The 26,685-nt window shown below is 32.9% G+C and overlaps 2 protein-coding genes and 1 long non-coding RNA gene across 3 annotated transcripts in view; 2 read left to right on the top strand and 1 right to left on the bottom strand.

Moving 5' to 3' along the window:
• The window catches only part of LOC120354854 (THO complex subunit 6 homolog), a 39,315-nt gene extending 37,936 nt beyond the window's left edge, over window positions 1–1,379 (top strand). Inside the window, exons 6-7 of the mRNA XM_039442778.1 lie at window positions 411–488; window positions 1,243–1,379. Of these exons, the coding sequence (XP_039298712.1) occupies window positions 411–488; window positions 1,243–1,338 (174 nt within the window). The 3' untranslated portion in view covers window positions 1,339–1,379. The remainder of the gene's footprint in view (window positions 1–410; window positions 489–1,242) is intronic.
• Window positions 1–26,685, bottom strand: part of LOC120354853 — a 347,717-nt gene that overhangs the window by 167,511 nt on the left and 153,521 nt on the right. The gene's annotated exons all lie outside the window — the stretch shown is intronic.
• LOC111044101 lies at window positions 10,994–16,114 on the top strand. The gene is made up of 3 exons (XR_005573253.1): window positions 10,994–11,202; window positions 12,775–12,918; window positions 14,697–16,114. It is a non-coding gene; the product is annotated as an uncharacterized LOC111044101 (long non-coding RNA).

Here is a 26,685-nt window from a genome sequence, read left to right as displayed (position 1 = left end):
ATATCTGACAATTTACGTATCAAACGGGAATATTCCCGGACATGATGTTATGTAATGATGAGTAATAAATAAATAAATAAATACAGTGGCCAACAACATTCAGCTATGTAACTAAACAAAACCACAACTTTCTTGTCCCAAAGGTGTGGCTGGAAAAATCCAAAACAAGTTCCCCAGTGACTTGGATAAGTTTTCAATAAATTACCTCTTGGTGTGAGAGCATGTTGACATTGTCTATACATGTAATTGTTAATGATGAAAATATTCTATTTATGAATAATAAAATACTGTTTTGTGTGGTATTATTGTGATTCAATTCTAAACTAAATACTAGAAATAACTGTGAAAAGTTGCTCTTGTGTGGTTAAATTTGATTTAGTGCATTGTGAATTTTTATACATTCTGAATTTTCAGGTGAAATTTTCACTCAATTGGAGACGTCCTCACTTATAGTCTACTCTGCTATCTTTGAGGAAAAACCATTCCATGTGAGTATTGGTTTTAAATGTTCAATGTCAGGAATTATTTAGGATCGCCAGTGATAGAACCCGTTTTTTTTCTGCTACTAACCATAAGTTACAATTTTTTCAACCACTCGTTTTTAATGTGCTGTTATATGACTGTCTGTTTAACACGGTACATACACCCTGGTCGCTTGTCTGTAACAAGCAGAAACTAATCTAAATAGTCGTTTATTGCTGAGAAAGCACGAAAAATGCTTATGTTTATTCAGAATATTTAATCGAATCACGTTTAAGTTTTTCAAGTCAATCACTTTTTACAAGTTCTGTCCATCGTTTCTAGACGTACTCTTGGAAAACACTAGGCTGTTCAGTTGACATGCACTTGTGGCCAAGTCGGGGACGCACGACAATGTCAAACGGTTCCCACATGGCTTGGCTCTCAACAGAGGGATAGACAGTCCCGCACATGGTGGAGTAAGCTTTTTAAGCTTATGTTAATTAATGCATTCTGACTTCCTTCTTGGAAAAATGACTCGCTGTTTATTAATGATAAGTGTGATTATGATAATAAAAATTATCTTTGCAGAATCAATACCTAATACCATATTTAATTATATTAGTTGATATTGTTAGAATACACCTCTGTGACCGATACAATTGGCGTTAAGTTCAAATAGATGCAAATCTTATGACTCATAAATACTTATATTCAAGTTAATTCTTAATATCCAAGAACTGAATTTAAATAACTGATTCCTCATTTTTCAATATTTTTCAGGTAACATGCTTGGCAGGATCAAGTCCTCACATTGATCTGTGTACAAACTTCAAGTATAGGGACCAAATTTTGACTTTCGAAGATCCCAAGTCGTGAGGCTCTGCTTTTACAAAATAATTTTTCTGTTTGAAAGTTATCAATATTATTAAATATTATATTCTAATGTGACTGAACTTCATTTTGTGACATTGTACTTTATAGCAAGAGATTAGTTATATCTTAAAATTCATTTCCTGTTTTTACATTTAGACTTAATTGTATGCTACATTCACATACAATTATACAAATTTGTATTCTGTGTCTATGATAATTATTACCATTAAATGTAATATTTGTCCGTTTTTTTGTATTTTCTGTATCCGTGTCTGTCATTTTAGTAATGTAACTTTTGTAAATATTAGTAACATAGGTAGACGTTTTCACACATCAAATGGACTACATCTAAACAGGCTAGGAAAGAAATATGTGTGTGATAAAATCATGGGTTTAGTCGATAAGATAGCTTGTGATCATGAAATTGTTTCCAAATCTATATCTTTTAAGTTTACCTTCGAACCGCAAACTGCAATGGACTCTTCCAATAATTTAAACTGCATAGCAGCGTCGACAGCAGTCAATACCTAACCAGTGTAGAAGTACAACATACGGATTCAACAATAAACAGGAGTGAATTAAACATTTTTTTTTCATAAATATCTGCTCACTAAAATACAAGCTGAACCAGATAGAACAAATTTTGTTGGAGAAGGGCACCAATATTCTATGTATTAACGAACACTGGTTAAATTATGATGAGATATCACTATATGTCCCAGGTAGCTTCGTCCTAGCAGCCTCTTACTGCAGGACACCTCCACTCATACTCGGAGGCTCATCTATATTAGTCAGTCCTTCTATCAAGTATAGTACACTGAATGTTAGTAAATTTTGTAAGGATAGGGTATTTGAAATGACAACCATAAAAATTGTCCAAAACAACTGTATTATAATGTGTCTATACAGGACACCTGACTCTGATCTTCAGGACTTCTTAACTAGATTGGAAGAAGTTTTAAACTTTATCACTGAAAAACCCTACTCTTCTATTGCAATCACTGGAGATTTCAATATAAACATACTTGATGATCATAGACCGGAGGTCCTCCAATTCATGGATGTAATGAGATCCTTCAATTTATATAATGTACACTCCTTTCCTACAAGGGGAAGAGCAAGCCTAGACGTTTACATGTATTAAACCTGAGTTTACTGAATATGAATTGTATGAACATTGTTAGTTTTTCAATAGAAGTTACCAATAGTACAAAGAATGACAAGGAAATAGAATTCCGCAAAAAGCAACTTATCTCGGCTGTTAGACTAAATAATTATAATAGGTGTCTATCTAATTACGACTGGTCGAATATTTTCAATGTCTGTGATATCTACGTTTATAAATGTTTTGACTTTTTACCTGAATGTTCATTGTCCTCTAATTGACTATAAACTTAGGCCCAAATCTAGTCAAAAAAATTGGTTCACACCTGAGCTGAAGCTAATGAGGGAACGTCTAATTTGAAATTTGAAATTTATTTGCCAAAAAATTCATACATTACAAAAATTTAAATAGACAAGTCTAACAAAAACATAATATCTTAAAGTAAGAAATAACATAGAATAGAACTTGACTAATCATGAAAACCTAAGATAAAAGTAGAATTTTTTAGGCGCCACCAGCAAAAGAAAAAACATCTTGCCCGCTGGTGGGAGTATTAAATAAATAAATAAATAAAAAGAAAATCAAAAACTTGAAAAAGTAGATCAACTAAAAAGAATAAACGAGTAAATACATAGATATCTTAAAAACTAATGAAAAACAAAATTAAATGAGAAAAAAAGACAAATCAAATTGGCACTACCACCATTCCGCTCCCAGTGAAAAAAAGAACCTCTCCTTAATCCAAGTATCAATCATTCTATCTTGGACTTTTAATTCAAAATGAAAAGGTAAAATATTTATAAATCTAGTGCTCATATACATGATCTGTCTTCTTAGAAAGCTCAACTTTGAATCGTGGATAATATATTTAAAGATGTGTCAGGTCTTAAGTTATAAAACAGTTTATCAGTTCTGATAAATGTATCTTTGTTTTTGACAATATGTTTAAGAAGTCTTTTGAAATAAAGTTGCCTTATTGTCATTACATTAAATTCAACAAAGAGGGATTCACTTGAATATAACCTAGGTTTTTTTAAATTGTCTTAATTATGTACTTTTGAATCAAAAATAAATTAAGAAGGTGAGTGTCATAGGCTCCACCCCATACAACTAAACCATATTGAATTAAAGACTGTACAAAAGCATAGTATATCATCCTAAGACTTTCCAAGTTGAAAATGTTGTTAATTTTGTAGAATTTATAGTTTGCATATTTTAGTTTATTGCAAAGGAAAGTTATGTGTGAACTCCACCTCAAATATTCGTCTATTATTACACCCAGATATTTAATTTCATTAACTTTTTCAATAGATGAGCAGTCACAGGTGAGAGTGTCTGTGCAGTTCAAATGCAGCTTCATTCTAAATTCTGCATTTGGTTGACCACCTGCATTTGCAGCAAAATTTATGAATTTGGTTTTTGAAATATTAAGACTAAGAGTATTTGAGTCCAACCATTTTTTGACTATATTCATGTCATCCTCAGCAACTTTAAAAACATTGGTCCAACTCTCATGCGAAAAATTATGGCTGTATCATCAGCAAAAGAAACTATTTTACCATTATCAAGACTGAGTTTAAGGAGATCATTTACATATAAAAGAAAAAGAAGAGGGGATAAAACTGTTCCTTGAGGCAATCCAAAAGGGGGTAACCGCACAGCACTCTCACATGAATTAAAATTGTTTAATGAAAGAGTTTGCGACCTATCACACAAATAGCTTTTTAACAAATCAAGAGCAATGCCTCTTATTCCTAGATTTTCTAGTTTTTTAAATAAATTATCATGGGGAACCGTATCGAAAGCCTTCGAGAGATCAAGAAACAGCTATTGTCTTTTTATTTCTGTTCATACTGTCAATTACTATCCTCAAAAAATGACTTAGTGCATCTTCTGTACCTTTGTTTGTCTGAAAACCGAATTGATTTGTTTCAAGAATATCATATTCAATTATATAATCAAAAAAGCGTTTTTTAAATAATTTTTCAGTTATTTTAGCTAAATTACTAAGTAGACTTATAGGCCTATAATTGGAGGGATCATTCCTATCACCTTTTTTAAAAATTGGCTTAATTCTGGCAATTTTGAAATGGCTTGGGAAAGAAGCTTTAGTGAAAATAGTGTTTACAATATGAGCAATTGGTAAGGATATAAACTCAGCTATCTGTTTTAAAGTAACACTGCTTATTTCATCAATTCCAGGACTAGCATTATTCTTCAAAGTTTTTATTGTATCCTCCACTTCAAGAGGAGAAACTGGAATTAAAACAACGAATTAGCAAAGTTATGTCTGGGTTTAGAATATTTTAGTTCAGAATGACTATTTGTCTTTGAAATTGACCGAGCATGCATCTCCCCGACATGAGCAAAATAGTTGTTTAAAGTCTCTGGATCAATATTAATTTCTTCATTCTCTACAGACTTTTCGTTTATGATTTCATTTACTTTTTTCCAAAGCTTTTTAGGATTACCTTTGCAATTGTTTATTTGATTCTTGTAATATATTTCCTTAGCCATTTTTATTGATTCATCTAGTAAAAAAAATAAATTCGTATGGCTTTTGTTGGTGGGGAGTTCCCTTTCGGGAATGTTCCACCGCCTGAATATATAATTTAAGCCGTCAATGGGCCTTACGACTGTCATACTTCAGCCGGGACCGACAGTTAACGTGCCCATCCGATAACACGGGAGTGATCTGGTTAAAAAACTTTTGGTAATGAGAGGGGTTCGAACCCGGGATCTCTATGCTGCTACGCAAGCACTCTATCCACTAGACCACGGATCACTCCCCTGTTAAATGTTATTTGAAGGATGATTTGATATCTCAAATAGAGAAATATTGAAGATGATTATGAAGAAAAGTTTACTGAATTCAACTTCAGTAACAGGTTAAGTTGCCGAATCATTGCAGAATACTCTATTTTGTATGAACATTATGTTTGAATTTGAGAAAATCTGTAATATTCGGGAGCTCGAAATAGATCAATGTCTCATTAGCTTATCATAATATTGTGTCTTTATCAATGCATATATGTGCTGAATTGAGTATTTAAATCGCATATTTGTTCCAGGATACACGAGCATAGAACGATTCATCTAGTATTTTCTTATAATTCTTCAAGTCATGCTTTAGTTTTAAATTGATTGGTTCTTTTTTCAGCCGTTTATACATTTTATCTTTATTATTTATCGATTTTATGAGTCCAGGAACAATCCATGGATTCAATGGTCTGCTCTTATGGGATATAGATACTTCATAAGTAGCCAGTTGGATATGGTTGGAAATAATATTTAGGAAATGTTCTACCAAAACATCTGTACTGTCTAAACTATTATGAACAATTTGGGACCAGGTTTCAGTGCTCAAACTTTCTTTCAATTTAGCGTAATCTATCTTTTTAATTTTCTTAGGCAATAAGACACTCCTAACAACATTGCATTTATAGCCTATATGAAGCGTAATTGAATAATGGTCAGTTATATTTGTCTTCAAGATATTGCTATTTAAAATAAAATCATTAAAAACAAACTGTATTAGCACTGAACTTTGGATTAGTTATTTTATCAATAGATATTCTCTTGATAAAGGTAAAAACCAAACTTCGAAGCCGTTCGTATCTGTGTAAAACATCTTATATATTTAAATGGTATCCTCATTTTAAGCTGGTCGCCCAGAACAAAATTGGGATTTAAAACCTTGTAAAATGGGAAAGAAATTGAATTAAATGCTTGCTGTTTGTCTGCTTCGTACAATGCTAAACCATGCCTACTCACTATATCCCATTTCATCCTACTAAGTGATGCTATCAAATTTCCTTGTTGGTTCCAATCAGTATTGAAAGAGGCTAAATCTAATTGATACTTTACCAAATTCACCCAGTTGAGACTATTTCTGTTTTGATAGAACTGACTTCCCGACAAAATCATAAGTTTTCTAAGGCAAATCTTTGGATACCTGTCTTCTGGCATGTTTAATATTTTCATCAACCTTGTTAAAATTTTGAAGATGATCAAATTAACTATTTTTACTCTTCCTGTCTCCAAACGTAATGCCCAGCTCGGTGTACGTGAGCCTAGAAACAATAGTCTTGTGAAAAACCAGAGTTGAACTTTCTCTACTTGCTCAGCACAGGCCAAGCCCCATACTTCCGCCCCATACACCGCCGTCGGAAGGACTACTGCTTCAAACAATTTTATCTTGCTATCCCAAGAATCTGAACGAGCGTTTCTCAAAACCTGTAGCATTACTTCGCTGACACCCTTGGATTTGGTTATTATAGATGAGCAGTGTACATTGAAACGACCTGAAGAGCTAAACTCCACGCCCAAGTATTTATATCTATTGCAGACCTCTATTAGTCCAAATGTAGCTAGGTTATGTGTCACTTCAACATTCTTCAATTACACACTCAATTTACAATTCAAATCACACAAAAATCATTTTTAGATTGAATAAATACTTCTAAATTAAATTAAATCAATTACAAATATTCAGAAAACTCTATATAGATTGAAAACGAAATTACACTTAATAAGAACTAAAAAACTGACTGATTGTACTCATATCTAATAAATTAAATATTTCAATCAATTTTAGATTATGCAGGATATTTATAAATGAATATAGGATTTTCGACTCTGTAATTTCTATTCAATTGAAACTTACTGTTACAAATGATATGACAAAAGGAAAAGCTGCACAGTTTTATCAAAGCGAAAAGCTTTATATTGTCAATATACATTGGTGCTTGCAATTTATATTGTAGTTCTGATTTTTTAATATATTATTTGAGCCGTAAATGGGCCCTACGACTGTCATACTTCAGCCGGGACCGACAGTTTAACGTAACGTGCCCATCCGATAACACGGGAATGACCTGTTCAAAAAATTTTGGCTCTGAGTGGGGTTTGAGCCCGGGATCTCTAGGTTGCTATGCAAGCACTCTATCCATATCCACTAGACCACGGATCACTCCAATAATAAATATTAATAATAATAATAATAGATCTTCAATAAATAATTAGAATACCATCACCATTTGTCACATGGCACACAGTGTGATATCATCAAGTTTATAATAAAGTTCTTTCTAAACGTTGATAAGAATTTCTTCAGTGATTGTAGCAACGACTGCCTCAGTCCGATTTTCAAATTCAGCAAGGACAGCTGTGGCCTATCACATGATAAAATACAAACTACAGTGAGGTCCACGTTTTAATGTATGTTATAGTATTGCTGTCCTTGTCTATCATTCAACAAAGCGGATAGCGCTATCTCTTTCTCGCTTTGCTCTGTTGCCAGATCGTCTTTCGACAAAATGTAGAAATAATAATAATAATTAATTGACAAAATATTTCATCTTAATTATGAAAATTCATGATGAAATTATTGAAAAATATAATTTCTTGCTTAATAAAATATAATTTATTATTTTAAACGAGAATGAACAGTTAATATTACATCAATAAACCTGTATCAGCTAGTGTCTATAGAAGGCATTGACAAGACAGAGGATCGACAACGTTGTTCTGCTATCATTCTCCACTGCCATTATAACGTTGACCCAACTTTAAAAATACCAGTAGTCAGATGGTTGTTAGAATATATTTAAATATTAAACCATTAGCTTGTATTTTATCATACAACAGGTCCTTGGTAGCGGAAGCACATAATACATGTTCCTTGATGAAGTCCCAGAGGTAGAACTCTCAGGGGTTAGGTCAGGAGAAGTTCAAAGCCATGCATGATAATCATATTTATAATCATAATCATAAAAATCCCAATCATATTTATATGATTATGGGTCGATTGAATAAAGGCAAGAATCTATAGTGAGGTCCACGTTATAATGGCAGTGGAGAAAGATAGAACAACGTTGCCGATCCTCTGTCTTGTCAATGCTTTCTATAGATGGTAGCTGATACAGCTTTATTGAGGTAATATTAACTGACATAAAAACACACATATGTTGTCAAATACTACACAGTTTTATTTGGTACAGAACCATGGTTTCGTCACCACACTGGTCACATTTTCAAGCTCACTGTAATATTAACTGCTCATTCTCGTTTAAAATAATCAAATATATTTTATTAAACAATAAATTATATTTTTCAATAATTTCGTAATGAACTGTCATAATTAAGATGAAATATTTTGTTAATTAATCATTAATTCTACATTTTTAAAAGACGATCTGGCAACAGAGCAAAGGAAGAAAGAGATAGCGCTATCCGTTTTGTTGAATGATAGACGAGGATAGCAATCAAACACTGCCATTATAACGTGGACCTCACTATATTGACTAGCAGTAGTCATTAGTTGTAGCTAATGCTAAAAATTAACAACTTTGTTGTAGTTCAGACACTGTGTTACTTGTAAATATTTGATAAAACACTTACTTTTCTTTGCTCTTATGGCTAAAATTAAGTTGAATAATCAAGTGGTAGTTGTCTAGGCATTAGCTAAAATATTCCGTTTAATTCTTAAGCAAATTATAAGATTAGCTGATAAGATCAGACTTGAATCCTAGCATTCGCTTGAAAATGACTTGGAATAACAATTGCTAGCTTTAATCTAACTATTGTATTCACAAATAGAATGAAAAGTTTGAAGCCCTGTCGTTGAGGTATGTTTCCGTTTACGCAACCACGGCCGACGAGCGAGAAAGGATACCTATCTTCGGTTATCATGGGTGTGCTCACACATTATCAACTTGCCAAACTGTAAACATTTCCATAAGACTTGATGATATTTTTATTCTCGGTCGTCGGCCGCGTTTACTTAAACAAAAATGTACTTTATATGGCACAATATTGCTCGCACATATAATTTATAACTGCAAAACTAGGAGTGGCCATAGACGAGTGGATCAGATGCTGGCTTTATGATTCAGAGGCCCGGGTTCAAATCCCGGCCCGGGCAAGATATTTATCTCGGCCCGCTCCCGTGTTCGGATGGATACGTTAACCGTCGGTCCCGGCTGCCTAAAAAGCAGTCGTTAAGTCATGTCAGAGGCCCTGAAATTAATCAGTTGCGACCTGAAAACTCTGACACAAGACCTGAGCCAGCCAGGTCACTCGATATTATTATTACTGCAAAACTGATATAACAAGTAGAAATTGTAAAAATATTCATTTATAAACACACTGTATTCTCAACTAATAATAATCTTCAATTTCGAACTTAGTCTTATTAAGGCCGGTTGCAGACGAACCACTATTGCATGTGGGATGTGGGAGCTACTATTTTCCTTCTGTGGTACCACAAACGCAGCGCATATGGAATGCATTGGCAGGCATAGCAGTGGCACTGATACTTCCACATGGCGTTGCGCGCTGTGGTAGCGATTATTTTCCTTGCTATTGTGGTAGCACTCGATCACCTCGCTTCCCCTAGCTTCTATACCACAATCGCACTAATGAGCGTTTTCCCAAATGTAGTGTGAAATACTCTCTATGTTAGTCGTATTGTTCTGTGGTATGTCGGTCTCACATCCCACATGCGATAGTGCTTCGTCTGCAACCGGCCTAATGATTCATTTATTTTGTATTGCATAATTGTTTCAAAGAATACAACTGTTGAAAACAATATTTGATTACTTTCAACTCTTTAGCCTGGTTTTTACTAGTAGAGTTAGTGGTCGAGTAACTGACATACTAACTCTACCGTGCTAACTCTACTCTACTTACTTGGTCGAGTTTCAACTACAATTGGGAATAATTGGTAAAGTGTGTTGTCTTGTGAACAGAACTAACCTTGAAATATCAACACTTTTTAATGAAATTATACTTTTTAATAAATAACACTTCTTAAACTTGATAGCACGACTCTACTCTACTAGCTCGAGACTGTTTTCATTAGCATAGTAGTGGTAGAGTGAGAAGTGGTGGTGGGGGAAGGCAAGTGGTAGTGTACTATCCCACTCTACTAAAATCTAGTACTCTACCATGGCTCTACTCTACTATGAACGTTTTCATTGGGAGAGTTCACAAAATAGTTAGTACTTGCCCAGGGAGTTCTACCACTAAGGCTCATCTCACACTTACACGACTCAGTTCGAGAAGAGACTCGACTCTAGTGGAGAGCATGTGTTATCAAATGGTGACAGTCGCGGAGACTAGAATCGACTGGTCTGAGTGTCACCATTTGGAAACACATGTTCTCGACTAGAGTCGAGTCTCTTCTCGATCTGAGTCGCGTAAGTGTGAGTTGAGCCAACTCTACTAATGAAAACCAGGCTTTTGGGATGCAAGCACAGCTCAAAATCTCCCAGTTTTTCTAGCGGGTCTCTGAGGGGAGATCAGTTGTTGATTTCAACATCCATTTAAAGAAATCCTATTGATTTCAATAGGTACTCAGTATTCTTGATGAATTGTCATCTCAAGTTATTCTCAGTCATTTTTTCTCATTCAATTCATTTATGAAAAGATCAAATTTTATATTATGCTATGCACTAGTAGTTTAAAGATATTGATTTTTCATATTACATGAAACTGAGAGAATCTTCTCGCTGCTCTCGACTGTCACTGTTTTGGTGAACTGAAGAATGAATTTTTATCATCCTTTGCAGAATCCAAGACAATATTCTGTGATAAGTTTTCGTGCTCAACTACGAGAAAGGAATTTGAATCGAAAAATAAAGAAAGTGACTGTGATAAGGGGAAGCGTAAAACGTATGACAGATCGAAATCTAGACTATCACCACAGAGGCCTTTACCTGAAATCGTCTCTAGACTCGCAATCTAACTGGATGATAACGGTAAGATATTTTATTGAATTCCAACTTCTAAAAGTCATGAGTCAGCAGTACCGTAGTTCTTCATACTTACATAATTTCGTTCTTCTTGAAATATTTCCAATATGTTGTGATTGTGTAGGCTCACATAGATGAATAATATTTGTAATATTTATTAAAAATATGAAGTACCTTTATTTAAAATATTTCAAACTTCTTAAACACCTGAACTTGAAAATTTGCATTTAAATTTAAAAATGGCCAAAGGCCGAAAGTAGTTGTTTGAAATATTTATAATAAAAAGGTATCATGTTTTTAATAAAGTAGCCCTTACAAGTGGAGTGATTTTATTTGTAATCAATATCAATTAGTGTCCAATATTGCATTTCGCCGCAGAACTTCCGTAGGACTCATATTTATGAAATCCATTGATATGGGAATCATTTGTGCTGTAAAAATGTATTCTATGATGGAAGATTTATTAGAAATAATTGCAGTTGACCAACTGCTGGAATATTATAATCTTAATTAATACGAATACCTGGTGAAAGCTATATAAATAGAACTAAGGACTTCTGCTACTGCAGATATTGACTGACCGAAGAATTGAATAGCAGAAAGAAATTCGTCAAGTGAAACACCGGGTCTGGACACAGCTTCACTCAATCAATTTCCTTGTGCTATTTAGTTCTTCGGTCAATTTTTGCAGTAGTACAAGTCCGTAGTTCTTTGTATATAGCTTTCATCGGGTATTCGAATCATAATTATAAACTTTTATTTTATTTTGGATTAATCAAGCCCACAATAATTATAATATTTTTTAATTATTTGAAATAAGACAATAGAGCCCAGCTTCATAGATAGTACTGAGATCACTAATGTCATAAGAAGGTGCTTACAGACTTGTGCCCTACGTTTTTCTCTTTTCATCAGCTGATCATGTGTTTATTATGTTTTGTATTTTAGTGTATCTGTACCTTAGATCAGTTATAGAATAGACACGTTGGGAAGTCTAGCCTCTGAAGCCAACATCTACTGCCATATCGCCCCTTCGTGACGTCAGCATCGGATGGAAAATTTTCAGATTGTGTCTATTTCAGATGGAAGTAAATTATTATTTATGAAAATGGTAAACTCCCGCTGCGCTCACGCTGAAATAGACACAATCTGCTATGGAAAACAATGTAAACAAACTCTATAGAAAAGTTTTTTATCCGATGCTGACGTCACGATGAGGCGATATGGCAGTAGATGTTGGCTTCATCGACTTTCAGTATGAATATACAATGGGGCGTGTCTATTCTATAACTGGTCTAAGATCTGCACAAATACATATATAATCAGCTGATGAGGGGTTTGAGGCGTGTGTTCGTGGCGCATAAGTCTGCACTCAACGTAAGCCATTAGATATAATGTTAACCACTAGGTAACTCCCAATTATGATGGTATATTTTTTATTCATCTACTCGACTTTCTATAGAAAATCAAACATTGAAAGTCAATTTTTAGATCATATTAATATTTCTTGTGGTTGCTTCAAATAACATACATTTTCTTGAAATTTTATATTTAGTGAAAAAACATCTTTTGTTGCAGAAAATGAAGAGGTGTATAGTTCTCATTACCACAGGACGTCATTTTCAGAATCTCTCAACGAGTTTGAAGTGTTTGTTCCAAATTTGAAAAATGATATAAGGAAGAAGAAGAAAACCAGAAAAATGAACAAGGATTGTACATCAGGTATGGTTATTCATAATTATAATGAAATGGATTATTACAGTTAGGTAGTCATATTTTGAATTGCTATTTAAAGGTCTGGAGAAAAGAAAATCGATTATTATCTGATTGGTCACTATTATGCACCCAGTGCAAAATGGTTCTGGATAATTGAGAGAATAAGACGTTGGTGTTGTCAATACCACTAAATTTGTTCAAAAATTAGTTATTGATGGTGTTACCATGAAACCTGGTTCTGTAATGTGAATTATTTTTTGAACAAATATTTATTTATTTATTTATTAACATTGTGTACAAATACTTAACATGAGGAAAGGCACAACAGGCTCATGCCCAAAACTGTCCCATTTCCAATTTATACTACATACTTTCCAAATCAAAATGTTGGTTATGTCACTTTCACTTTTAAAAATACAATTTACACTCTTCAATACTCAGATAAACGAGCAAATTTTAAATCAAATATATACTATTAGAGTCTGAAATTAAAAATTCTGGAACAGTAAATTAATAATTATTCAAAAAGTCTAAATTTTGAATGAAACTAGAAATTTCTGAGCTAAGAACTACACACTTTACAGAAAACTGTAGTGGTATTGACAACATCAACGTCTTATTCTTTCAATTATGGAGAAATACCTCAACATCTCATACCATACAATCAAATTATTAGGTTCTGGATAACATGAATCCAGCTGATAGAATTAATTTTAAATAATTTATTTTATAGCCAGTCAATTCACCGTATCAAACAGTTTGACTCCTGTGATCAAATCTTCAAGTGTACTTCTTCAGATATTGACATGTGGGTTACATCAAAGTTATAAACAAAACGTTAATAACTTGATCCTTATAGATTCTATTAGTTTATAAAATATAATTATAGTACCCTTTAAAATTAATAAAATAATAAAACAAGAATACAAATTGTAACGTATTTTATGAATACAAGAAAGTAGCCCTGAATTCATACATTTTAAAGATTCTATTAGATTGAACGGAACTTGACAAACACATATGTTTATCATGTGTATGATGAGTTATGTTCAATCTAATAGAATCTATAAGGATTAAGTTATTAACAAAATGTTTGGTGTAAACGCAGCTTTACTATTATTTTTTTTTTGTTATTCGAACTGGAAAAACATCAATTTAATGCCATTCAATTCAAACAAATGTTGAATCATTCCTGAAGATTATTTTATTTTTTTATTTTTAGATGGTAGTATTGACAACATCAACGTCTAATTCTTCCAATTATAGAGAAATACAACATCTCATACCATATAATCAAATTATTAGGTTCTTGATAACATGAATCTTTACATTGTGATTGAAATGAATTTTGTTTGAGACACTTTTTTTGTGTAGTTTAAAGCTGGATTCGCATTACACAACAGTAACAGTGAAAATGTAATTACCATACGTTCTAATGGGATTATTCATACTCACTCGGCCGGGCTGAGTGTGAATAGTCCAATTAGAACTCGTGGGAATAATAATTTCTCTGTTCACGAATCCATCTCAAATGTTAGCATTTTTATTATTAGAGAATATCCAATACCAGTGGAATACTAAATTGACGTGGATGCTTGACAGAAAATGCTTATAAATGTTTTGTCTATCTGTGAAACCAGCTACACGGTCTTATTAGATCCATGTCTCCAAAAATAGGGAGAAATGGTTTTCAGCTAAGGCTGTTGTTCTCTACATCATATTCATATTATTAGGATTTGTAATTGAATAAGAACTTACAATTATTTAATCCAATGGAATTACAGGTTCATGTCGCTGAATGGTGAAGAATATTGGAAACACGCATGGAGATTACGTTCTCCTTGTTGAATTACAGAAAAGCACATACGTCAATGGAATGGAGCATTTGCCAGGGTGGTCACAACAACAACAACAAGATAAACTAGTTTACTCGACTTTCTTAACTTAAATGTGAAAGAAGGAGAAGAAGAAGTTAATTCAGTTGTTTTTATTTAGTTAAAAGTTGGTTTTATTGAACAAACTTTTTATGATGCAACATTATTTTGAATGATAAAAGAATGAGGTTTTTTGCTTTTGCTAATACATGTGCAATATAAATCTTTAAGTAAAAAATGAACCTAACATAGAACATCAATTTTAATATTTACTTACAGAAAAGTTAGTATTATTGAACAAACTTTTTACAATGCAACATTATCTTAAATGCTAAAAGAATTATCTATTCTGCTTTTGCTAATACATCTGCAATACAAATCTAAAGAATGAGCCTTACATGGAACATAAATTTTAATAGTTTTACTTGCATGGCACATTTATTAATTCACAATACAAACATTAAAGAAAATTAGATTGAACTTCCACTGAGATCAACTCGAAAATAAGACGTATTCATTATTATAATAACTTTCTCTCTTCAAAGTCAATTATTTGTTATTGGTATCTCACTTTCATCATACATTAATGTAGATCTTTCATGAAGCAGACTTATCACTTTTCTTTTGTTATTTCCTCTTTGTTATTATTTGTAAATACTTGACTCATATGGATGAAAGTGGCACCACCTACAAATCTAGTAGAGAAGCTTAGAGTGTTGCAAGTAACACAAGAAAGTACAAAAATATGTTGATAATTCGTAATAACAACAATGGCAGTATCAACAAATGATATGATATGAATGTATATAGGAATACCTGAGGGTTACTTGGAAATATTAATTATGATAAAGTAAACTTATAAAAGAAATTAATACTTAATAATAATTAAACATTTTGTAATAATTATGGAAGATGGTCAGTACTCGCGAGAGAACTCTAAACTCTTAGCTTAGCCACTACATTATACGCGTATAATACTTATTCTATACTCTTTCTAGTACATACACTACATTTCAACGTTTAACCTTTGGCTGTATTACAAGGTATTTTAAAGCTTTCAGTTATCACAAGGTATTTACGTCTAGCTATTATAATAGACTTTTTATTATTCAAAACTAAAAGATTCTATTGGACTCATTAAATGATGATTAATTGTTACTATCAAGGATTTGTGGTCTAGTTTTAAGCTGTTGTATAAAGTGTACAGACAATCAAGATGAACATTTTGAATAACTACTGCATTTCAAAAATAAAGTGTTCAAATAGTTATCTTATAAATTTGTGTGCTTGCCTGTATGTATTATTATGAATAAACGAAATGCAACATATTATGTAGTTTTTTGAACTCCTAGGTGCATCTATTATGTAGACATATAAATTGTTCGACTTTGCAAATTATATTAATATCACACATGTTGTTATCATAATCTAATAGTGTTAATATTTTTTAGCATTGAATAGAACAAGCTAATTGTATCGAAACAAGAACTGTAGAACGAATTCACCAAATTCATTTGTTACTTGAATGTAATAGGACTAATTATTATAATTGCTCTTTGGTACTATATCTATATAGTATGATATACAATTCACTTTGATACTATAGTTCTTTTGTACTTTATACTATAAAGTACTTTGGAACTTTATCGGCCCTGAAAAGAACCCTCAAGGTGCGTACAGATTTACGCGCCGCGAACATGAGCAATTCAATTGTGGAATTAAATTTAATTCAATTGTGGAATTGCTCGTGTTCGTGGCGCGTAAATCTGTACGCACCTTTATATGAATGGAATTGGAGAATATGACATGAATACAGGTACATTGTGAACTTGAAACGCTAAGGCCCGGTTGCACAAAAGCCACTAAGGCACTAAGTGATGCGACAAGTAGCTAAGTATATTACATTTATTGGTAAGTAGTTGTTACTGCTAAACAATTGCTCTTAACACATCAGTAAATAAATACATTTATTTACACATAACAAAAGTAGAGTCACAAAATAATTATACTTAAAAATGTGGTACAAAGTAGAATAATTCACACCTATATTGATAATTTATAAAAGGTCAGAATTCAGAGAAATACCAAACTGAAAACTGAAACGAAAAAAAAAAACAAATCACAGTGCTAGGTTCAAAGTGAAGAAATATTCACCTTTAATCCACTCCGTTATGCTCTTCTTTGGTATTTTATCATTTAAATCAAAAGGTATTTATTTGTTTCAAGCACTCCGTTATGCTCTTCTTTGGTATTTTATCATTTAAATCAAAAGGTATTTATGTGTTTCAAGCACATATCTATCTATACATAGTATTTTTTACTTTCCTTGCCCTATTACCATGGGTAAGGAAAGTATTGCTTTCCAAAAAAAATTAAGGTACCCCAATTTCAAGTTTTCTATACGTTTCAAGGTCCCATGAGTCCAAAAACATGATTTTTGGGTGTTGGTCTGTGGGTGCATATGTGTGTATGTCTGTGAACACGATAACTCCATTCCTAATCAACCGATTGACTTGAAATTTTAAACTTAAGGTCCTTATACCATGAGGATCCGACAATAATAAATTCAATAAAATTAAATTCAAAATGGCGGATAATTTTATTTATTTATAATTACTAAAAAACCATGTTTTTCAGGGTTTTCTCGAAAACGGCTCTAACGATTTTCTTCAAATTTATACCATGGATAGCTATTTATGAGCCCTATCAACTGACATGAGTCTCATTTCTGGGAAAATTGCAGGAGCTCCGTAATATTCTTGAGAAAAATGGCGGATAATTACTAAAAAACCATGTTTTTCACAATTTTCTCAAGAATGACTTGACCAATTTTTTTCAAATTCATACCCTGTATAGTTATTTATCAACTCTATCAACTGGCATGAGTCTCCCTTCTGGGAAACTAATAGGGGGGTCCACCCTATCCTCGAGAAATGGAATTTGTAACCTCCTTCTAGTGCATGAGGTAGGTAGGTAGAGCAGTTCATAAAACGAACACATACTGTAGTCGGAGATATTTCATTTGTAGAACAGTTGTTTTGACGACTTTTAAAAAAAGTCATCGAATTTCACAATTTACACTAAGGAAAAAGTACTCTGAAAACAATAATTATATATACACATATACAGAAGTCTGATCGTAGTTTCAAATAATTATGTTGCCGCCAATTGTCATTATGCTATTCCCTTAAATTATTATTCTCGTTTAAGAACGGGGCTTACAGATCAATGAGCAAGGAAAGTTGTGTGAGTGTACCACACCAGATTTTTTCTTAAGGGCTACTCTTGAATATAAATAATAATATAAATCTGAGTTTCCTTTTTAAAATTGTTTATTCACAACATGTTTCGGCTGTATGATGCCATTATCAGGTCATAATCACTTGACTAAACAATTTTATAAAGGGTACTTAGATTTCTATTTTTATTTATCTACCTATACATTTTTTTATAAATGAGTAATAACAGTTTCAACTTCAACGATAAGTTTTAGATAAAATTCATCAAATACATTTTTACATACTAATACAAGAACAAAATACTATATAAAAGTAATAATACGATACATAATATAAAACTACAAATAAATTTCCTTCTGCACTGCTAATTTAGGAAACCTTGTGTGTTGGCAGGATACTCTTTAATTTCTTACAGTATGAGGAATGGTTTGAAACACAGAAAATAGTGAGTGAATTTGAGAATAATATGGTATCAGTATTCCAAACAATATAGAAAAGTTCCAGAATAGGTAAAGGGAATTTCAAATGAGTGAAAATTGAAGGTAAGTTATTAGTATAGAGCCGAAGTGAGAATTTAGAAATAAAAGTTAACAGTGCTATAGATCCAAACCAGATTCAGAAAGTGGTAAGGAGATGGAACTTGCGATCGTTGAGAAGGATATACATCAACAGCACTCAGTCAAGCAATGTGAGACTGTGAGTTCTGAAATGGGACTGTTGAGTCCTACAATGGTAAGTACACTCACCACACCTGTATAAAATATTTATATTAATGAGTTCTGGGGAAGGTTGGTGTGGGATATGTTTTGTTTATAGCTCAAACCACCAAAAAAAAAAAAAAACAGATTATAAAAAATCATCACAGCACTGTGCACATATCGTGGTAAATTGAAAAATCAAATTTTCAATCCTCGAACCTCATCAGCAATTTTTTCCAAAGGCTTGCATTAGTGAGAATGGATGAAAATAAAGGATGTTCAACAAAATCAGTTATAGTTTACAAATTTTCCTCAGAGCCTCTGTACTGGACTCAAACAGTAAACTGAAAAACTGAAAGGAGCCTATTACAAGAGGCAAGAGGCCTAATATGTGTTCATCTGTATTATTTTCAAAATCATGTAAAGCTAGGTAGGTTTCAACATCTTGATATATTCTTTAAAATATCCCTTTTTTGGGGATAAGTTAAAGAATTAGGAAGAAGAGTTAGGAGAAATGAATGAGAACTATTGGCAAACGTGGATTTGAAGATAACAAGTGCGTTTGCACTATCACTAATGGCAAATGCCACTCCTCAATCTTCAGTCTCCGCAACAGTTCAATCTCGTGGGTGCAGGTATTACTTTATCTATAGTCCTCACTTAAAAACTTTTGATCAGCTAGAAGATGTAATGGATTTGGAATAATCCGTCTCAAAATACAGTTACCAATATTTCAGCAATCTTTTTTGAAAATACCTGCACCAAGTTCCAAACTCTTCAAAATATCTCTAATTTTCTGTTATGGAATTTCAAAGATTCCAATTCAAAATAGTCGAATGAATTCGGGAAAGCATTTATTGGAATTTACTGATGCACTTATATAACAGCAATTATTAAATAACAGCATTATTTATTCATCAACATTATACATCATGATAGATCAGTAGATAAATATAATGTCATTCGCCCAAAACTGATTGAATGACAAATTCAAATTGAACTATAAAGATGTTATGTTCCATCTCATTGATAATTTTTGTGATGAAAAAACTTTCCTTTTGAATCTTAAAATGTTGACTGATAACTCATTCAATATGGAAACGTATTGATGTTTGACTGTATCAATGGACTTATTTATCATGGACAATTTTCATATCTTTATCATTTGTTTCTAGTCTCTACTTATGTTTAATATTATTTGAATAGCTGTAAATATTATTGAAAGAAATTACAAATATTACTACGCGCCTGTAATATGTGGCAAACTATTTCCTCATTGTATTATAAACTTTCCAATTGTAAATGTATTGTTGTAAAGACACGTCATTTAGTTACTGTATTATTAGTTCTAGATTGCTTTCATTAGCAACCGTATTATTTCTAACCTATTTTATACGTTAGTTACACAATAGAGATCAGCTTTAATTACTTTGCATATCTTTTCAAATTGAGAAATATAAAATAAAAAAACAACAATTAGAATGTTGGGCATTGATTGGGCAAGTCTTTATTACTTCACTAAGAAAAAATTGTTAATCATTGAGAGAAATTATTTTAATTTTTCAAAAGCATGACTCAATTTTACACAAACACACACTGTTTCATAATTTATTATTACAAAATCAGTATCTTTGAATCAAAGTTCAAAGTATAGATTGATATTAATTTGCTTTTCATTGGAAAAACATTTTGGCAGAAATTTAGGAAATTTGTTTTGAGCTATGAAAACAAATAAATTTATTAAGTAGTTTTTACAGTCACCTTATTTTGATTCGACGCTATTCACATTGACAGTGGCATTTCACAAGAACTTAAATTGTTTGACTCTGATTAATAGACTAGCTTTATGAAGTTGGTGATTTTTTAAATCCAAAACTGCTTTAAATACTTGTTACTTTTGTTGCTTTGTAATGTATTTTGGTGAATAGTTCATTGCTTCAGGGCTTCCATTCAAACTAGCTCTAGCTTCAAACTATAGCAAATCTTTAGTATTAATCATGAGTTCAAATTTGATATTGCCGTTATCATTATTATAGTCAAGTGGCAAGTTATACATTATAAAGTTGAGTTTGGATGATAAAATAGCACAATGCTATTGCAAAAGTATAAAGTGTATCCATTGAAATTGATTGCTGACAATTCAAGTTCAATTGTACAAGTATAATTATTATAAGAATTACTGGTGAATGTGTACGGCAAATACAATATACCACTATACTAGAACTGTAGATAACTTTGAATGAACTGGAGTCTCGCAGAAATTTTAAAAGAATGTACTATTTTGTTTAATATTGTATATGCATTCTCCGATTATATTATGCTTTTTCCCAACAGTCAGTGGATTTTTAATGAACGAGTAGGTATCTTCATATCAAGATACCACTACATAGGACAATCTGAATATATTCTATAAAATTTCATTGGGAATATATTATTTTCTTGCAAAGGTATACACAAAATGGGATCGTTTCCGAAATGAGAACGTTCAAGAGAAGCTTATGAGGGTAAAATATGGTAATAAAAAAAATGTAATTAGATGGAAAAGAACACATTGACAGAATGCCAATCTGTAGTATCCTTGTTCATGCAATAAAACTAGCCGAAACTGAATCAGGGATTCAAAAGAAAGTTAGTCTTAAAATCAAGCATAAATATTACGTTACCTATTTTTGATTTGTAGAAGACTATTACATGTAGAAGACTATTCGGATGATAATCTTGAAAAAAATAATAGAAACATAAAAATGGAAATGCATGTGATATTGAATTTAATGAAATTCTAATCGATAATTGGATTTTCGTTTAAGAATAATAATCATGGAACATAAAAATTCATGTTCAGATCCATTAAGGAACGCTTTTTTTTTAAATTGAATATTTTCATTAAACCAATATCAAAAAAGCTTGCAAGTCTTCAGAGAAGTATATTGACTCAATTTTTCATGTAAATCAGCTACATATTCAAAGGTGTGTCTTCCAAATGAGAGTTCATATCTTGATAACCAAACCACTTCCCCCACACACATAGTCAAGGTTGGCCTATGATATGATAGTGACCGGTGGGGGGGGGGGGCCTGCAATCGAATGTGTGGACCTTCCTCCATGTATCTATCTGTTGGCCGAGGTGCTGCCGGACTAGAATAGGAGTCCTAGCTTCCCAACAACCCAAGGTGCTAGGAGTGGTAGAACCCCACCAAAAATACGGGTTCCTTTGAATCTGTTATACCGGTACTGTATATTCTACATCCTTAACCACTCACCTAGCCTCAATATCCTCCCACTTGTACTTGTCATATTTTCCACTTCCCTGTGAATTCTTAATTAAATTACATTAATTAAATCATTTGTATGAATTTCCATGATTATTTCCCACTATGTGTAGTATTTAATTTATTTATAAATGTTATTTTTTTGTTTTGTTGAATTTTATAAGTGTTTGCCATAGGTCTAGTCATACCTGGCAATGTAAGATGTATTTAATGAATCTCAAATATCTAATGAGTTTTTTATGCTTGGATCCTCATTCTCATACCATCCTCTTTTCTCATTCATGAACTCTGTCCAGTATGAGTATGTTGAAGAAGATGAAATTGAGGAACGGGGCAGTAATAAGAAATCATCTGAAAAGAAGAATGGGTAAGTGTGACGTTTGTCACTTTTCTGCTTGCAAACAGTAAACAATATTATGACTGATGTCAGTGATCCCAGTCGGCTTAGCTGGAGTTTTTTTTTCAATATACTTACATGAAATTATTTAAAAAACTCAAACTGAATGTTGTTCACTGAAGACCAAATTGTAATTCTGTTGTACAATAACTTGACAATATCACTTGTTTATCAAGGAGAATAATAATTTTACTTCAAAGTAGATTATGGTAATTTTTGATCTAGTTTTAAAAAGCGTGTGTATGCTGAATTACTTATATAGACCATCTCAGCAGCCTACTTGATAGGCCAGTTTTTTTTTAAGGAAAGTGGCATCCATGAAATTTGAACAAGTTAGTTGCATCTCATGGTTTTGGATGGAATACATTGATGAGATAGTATTTTCCAAGGTCTAGTTAGTAAGGTAAGTGGGTGAGTTAGTAAGTTTGTTGGTGAGTTAGTGTAGTGTAAGTTAGTGAGTTAGTTAGTAAAAGTTAGTGAGTTAGTTATTAGTTAGTTAGTAAAAGTTAGTGAGTTGGTTATTAGTTAGTTAGTTACTAGATGCTGTTAATCAGACTCTATTCAAATTCTGAGAAGATTTGAAGGACATGTACTTTCTTTCAGATGACACAAACCGTAATTTGGGGTGAAGTGGATCGGGTGGGGTGAAGCTGATCACATGTGTTTCACTTTCATTTCTGTTGTCTGCTATGTCATAGATATTTTTATAAGTGAAAACAAAAAATGTACATTGTTCAGAATGATATAGCCTACCTGAATTCTAAAAAAAAACTGTGAAAAAATATAATTGTGCTTCAGGAAAAATATTTTTTTGAAACAGCCTGTATCATCCGAAAACAAGAACCTTATAAACAAACATCTGGTGATACCAATTGGTCAGATTTACAATCTCTTTGTAGCTTGCAATCGACTCTCCTGTCTGACTTCGATATTTTTCCCCTATCGATAAATTGATATTAAGTCACCAACATAAATAAAGTCGATCTAAAGCTGAAATTGTTACCTGAAGGGGTGAAGTGGATCACCTTACAAATATCGATTATTGCCAGTTTATCGATATTGGATTCTATTACAGTAACATAACCCCTTTTTTATGAAGTGCAAAATGCCTCGAAAATATGTTAAAAAAATTGGACTTGAAGGCAAGCATAACTACAACCCAGTTTTTTTTAGAAAAAGCTATTGATGCTGTCAATAAAAATAAGTTGTCAATATGGAGTGCAGCAGAACAATATGCAGTGCCCTACACAACATTGAATGGACATTTGAAAGGGAAAAGTGGAAAATTATATGGGGGTCAGACAGTCTTTTCTACTGAAGAGGAAGATTTTCTTTGTCATGGCATTATTAAGTGTGGTGAATGGGGATTCCCATTAAAAAGACTAGACATTAGAAAAATTGTACAGCATTATTTGAACCAATCTGGACATCAAGTGAAAATTTTCTCTGATAAATTACCAGGAGAAGAATGGTTTTCAAATTTCATGAGACGTCACCCATCTTTGAGTGAGAGAATGTCTCAAAACATCAAAAGAGTTAGGGCAGGAGTTTTCAAAGACACTATATCAAATTACTTTGTGGAACTTGAGAAATCTCTTAAAGGAATTCCACCTAGCAATATTATAAATTATGATGAAACCAATTTCACTGATGACCCTGGCAATATAAAGGTGGTTGTAAAAAGGGGCTCAAAACACACCGAAAGAGTTCTAGACACTTCTAAAACCAGCATCACGGTAATGTTTGCTGCAGCTGGGGATGGAACAATGCTTCCACCCTATGTGATTTATAAGGCAAAGCACTTATATCCAACTTGGGTGGAGAATGGACCAGAAAATGCATGCTTCAACCGAAATTCGAGTGGCTGGATGGATCTGGAGATGTTTGAGGAGTAGTTCACTAAAATCATTCTTCCCTATGCCAGAAAACTTTCTGAAGGAATTGCCCTGATTGGTGACAACTTGTCCAGTCACATCTCACTAAATGTGGTGAAAATGTGTGAGGAGAATAATATTAAATTCGTTCTTCTACCTCCAAACTCAACTCACCTCTGCCAACCTTTGGATGTAGCATTTTTTCAACCATTAGAAAATGCATGGCAGAGAGTTCTGGGAAATTGGAAAGAGAAAAATAGGGTAGTGCTCCCAAAAAGTGTATTTCCTTCTCTTCTAAGGGATAAAATTGTCGAAATTGGGCTCACATCTGCAGATAACATATGGTCTGGCTTTAGAACTTGTGGTATTTTTCCCTTGAACAGTGAAAAATCAGGTCCTGAGTAAATTACCACAGGACTCTGAGGTTGATGAAGATTAGGACGAAGATGGGGCCGGTGAAAGATGGAGTAGTTCATTTACTGAGATTTTGAAAAAAATCCGAGAAAATGACCAACCACCAAATCAACAGGGGCGAGGCAAGAGAATGAACATTATTGCAGGAAAAAGTGTGAGTGCTTTTGATGTCGTCCCCACAGAAGAAAGTTCATCAGGAAGACAACAACAGCATTCACCGTCCATCAGAGATGAACCAATTGAAGAGGAAGATACTGCTGAATCTAATGGAGAGGAAATGACTGCTGAGGATCCATCATTGATTAGATTTAGTGCTGGAGATTTTGTAGTTGTAAAATTTGAAATTGAAGACTCTTCAAAACTGAGATTTTGGGTGGAAAATATTGTAAACATTTTAAATGAAAATCGCTATGACATTTCATTTCTATGGAAGAAAGTAGGCAAGAAAGAAACTTTTTTCCACTACCCTGATGAACTTGACATACAAGAAGTTGAAAAGAGCTCAGTAGTGGAAAAGGTCAGGATGTCAAGCCTCAGAAGAGGGAGATTTCTAGCACTTAGTACTCAAACCAACTCAATTGAATGATTTTCTCATTTGCATGTATGTATTTTCTATTAAATAAATTACAAAAATTCAATTTTGAGTTTACTATTTCTAACTATATATTTTTTAAAAACATTATTAATGATCCACTTCACCTCAGTATAGAGGTGAGGTGGTTTTATAATGGCATTATAATGCTGATCCACTTCACCCCAACAGATGGGGCGAAGTGGATCTCTTCTACAAGTCAATTTTGAGCAGAAAAATATAGGCTCCAAGGCATTGAAGAGAAGAAGGCAAGAGGCATTTGATTTTGAATCGAAAGATGATTTATGACTGCTTGGATACTATCGTCGCCAATGGAAAGCAATCTGTTCTTTGAAGATTTTGGAATTGTGATGGTCAAGTTAGTCGAAACTAGAAAGGAGGATAGTGGTGAATCTATTAAACTAGATCATGATATTATAATAGAGTACCTATCAGGCTCTGATGAGTCTGCACTACTTTCTAAAAACATCTATCATTCATACTTGGCAAAAGTCAAAATTAAATGAATCAGTGAACAATATTATTTTTTCAAGGTTGCCAAAAACATCATTCTCAAGAACATTAGAGACAATGCAATTGGTAGAGTATGATGCAGTGTCATGTTCCAATCGAGGAAATAATATTTTGTTATATTATAACAAGGTGCCTAGTTTTGGAAAGACTTGGAGTGCATGTTGGCAAGAACTGTGCTAACACAATGATGGGTTTGGACAGTGAGCATATTCATAAAGGAAAGCAAAAAGTGGATGAAATTATGAAAAAAGCAAGACAAGACTGGAGCAAAGCAGTTCAAAGGTTAGAGGAGCAGTTTGCAGCCGATGAGGATCCAGATGATCTATCTTATGGAGCAGGAATGCACTAGAGCTCAACTTTATTTCATCATACTTTCATCATGACATACCGAACACAGTGATGGTGGGACAATTTCAAATCAACAAAGACCCCCAGATATTCTAGATTCGAAATTGTTTAGTATATTTGAGACGATATTGGTGACAATAATAAAAGAAACCTTGTGTGTTGGCAGGATACTCTTCAATTTCTTACAGTATGAGGAATGGTTTCAAACACAGAAAATAGTGAGTTAATTGGAGAATAATATGTAATAAGTTTTCCAAACAATATAGAAAAGTTCCAGAATGGGAAAAGGGGATCTCAAATGAGTGAATTGATGATAAGTTAGTATAGAGCTGAGGTGAGAATTTAGAACATCGACCAAAGCACAGTCTTAATCACCCACTACCAAATTCATGGCCTGGGACACCCTTTGCTCTGCTCTGCCTCCTGGAGTCTACTCATACTGCCTCTCTTTCTTCAGTATGTTCATAGTTTTGGACAACAAGAGTCAATAGTTTTGGATTGACAATATTTTCGTATTACTTTTGACTCAACAGACGGTGCCAGCAGCAGCACATC

This window comes from Nilaparvata lugens, chromosome X (assembly GCF_014356525.2).
Source record: "Nilaparvata lugens isolate BPH chromosome X, ASM1435652v1, whole genome shotgun sequence".
In the NCBI taxonomy this organism is placed as follows: domain Eukaryota; kingdom Metazoa; phylum Arthropoda; class Insecta; order Hemiptera; family Delphacidae; genus Nilaparvata; species Nilaparvata lugens.
Note: the sequence above shows the minus strand (reverse complement) of the source record. Positions and strands in the feature narration are given on the sequence as shown.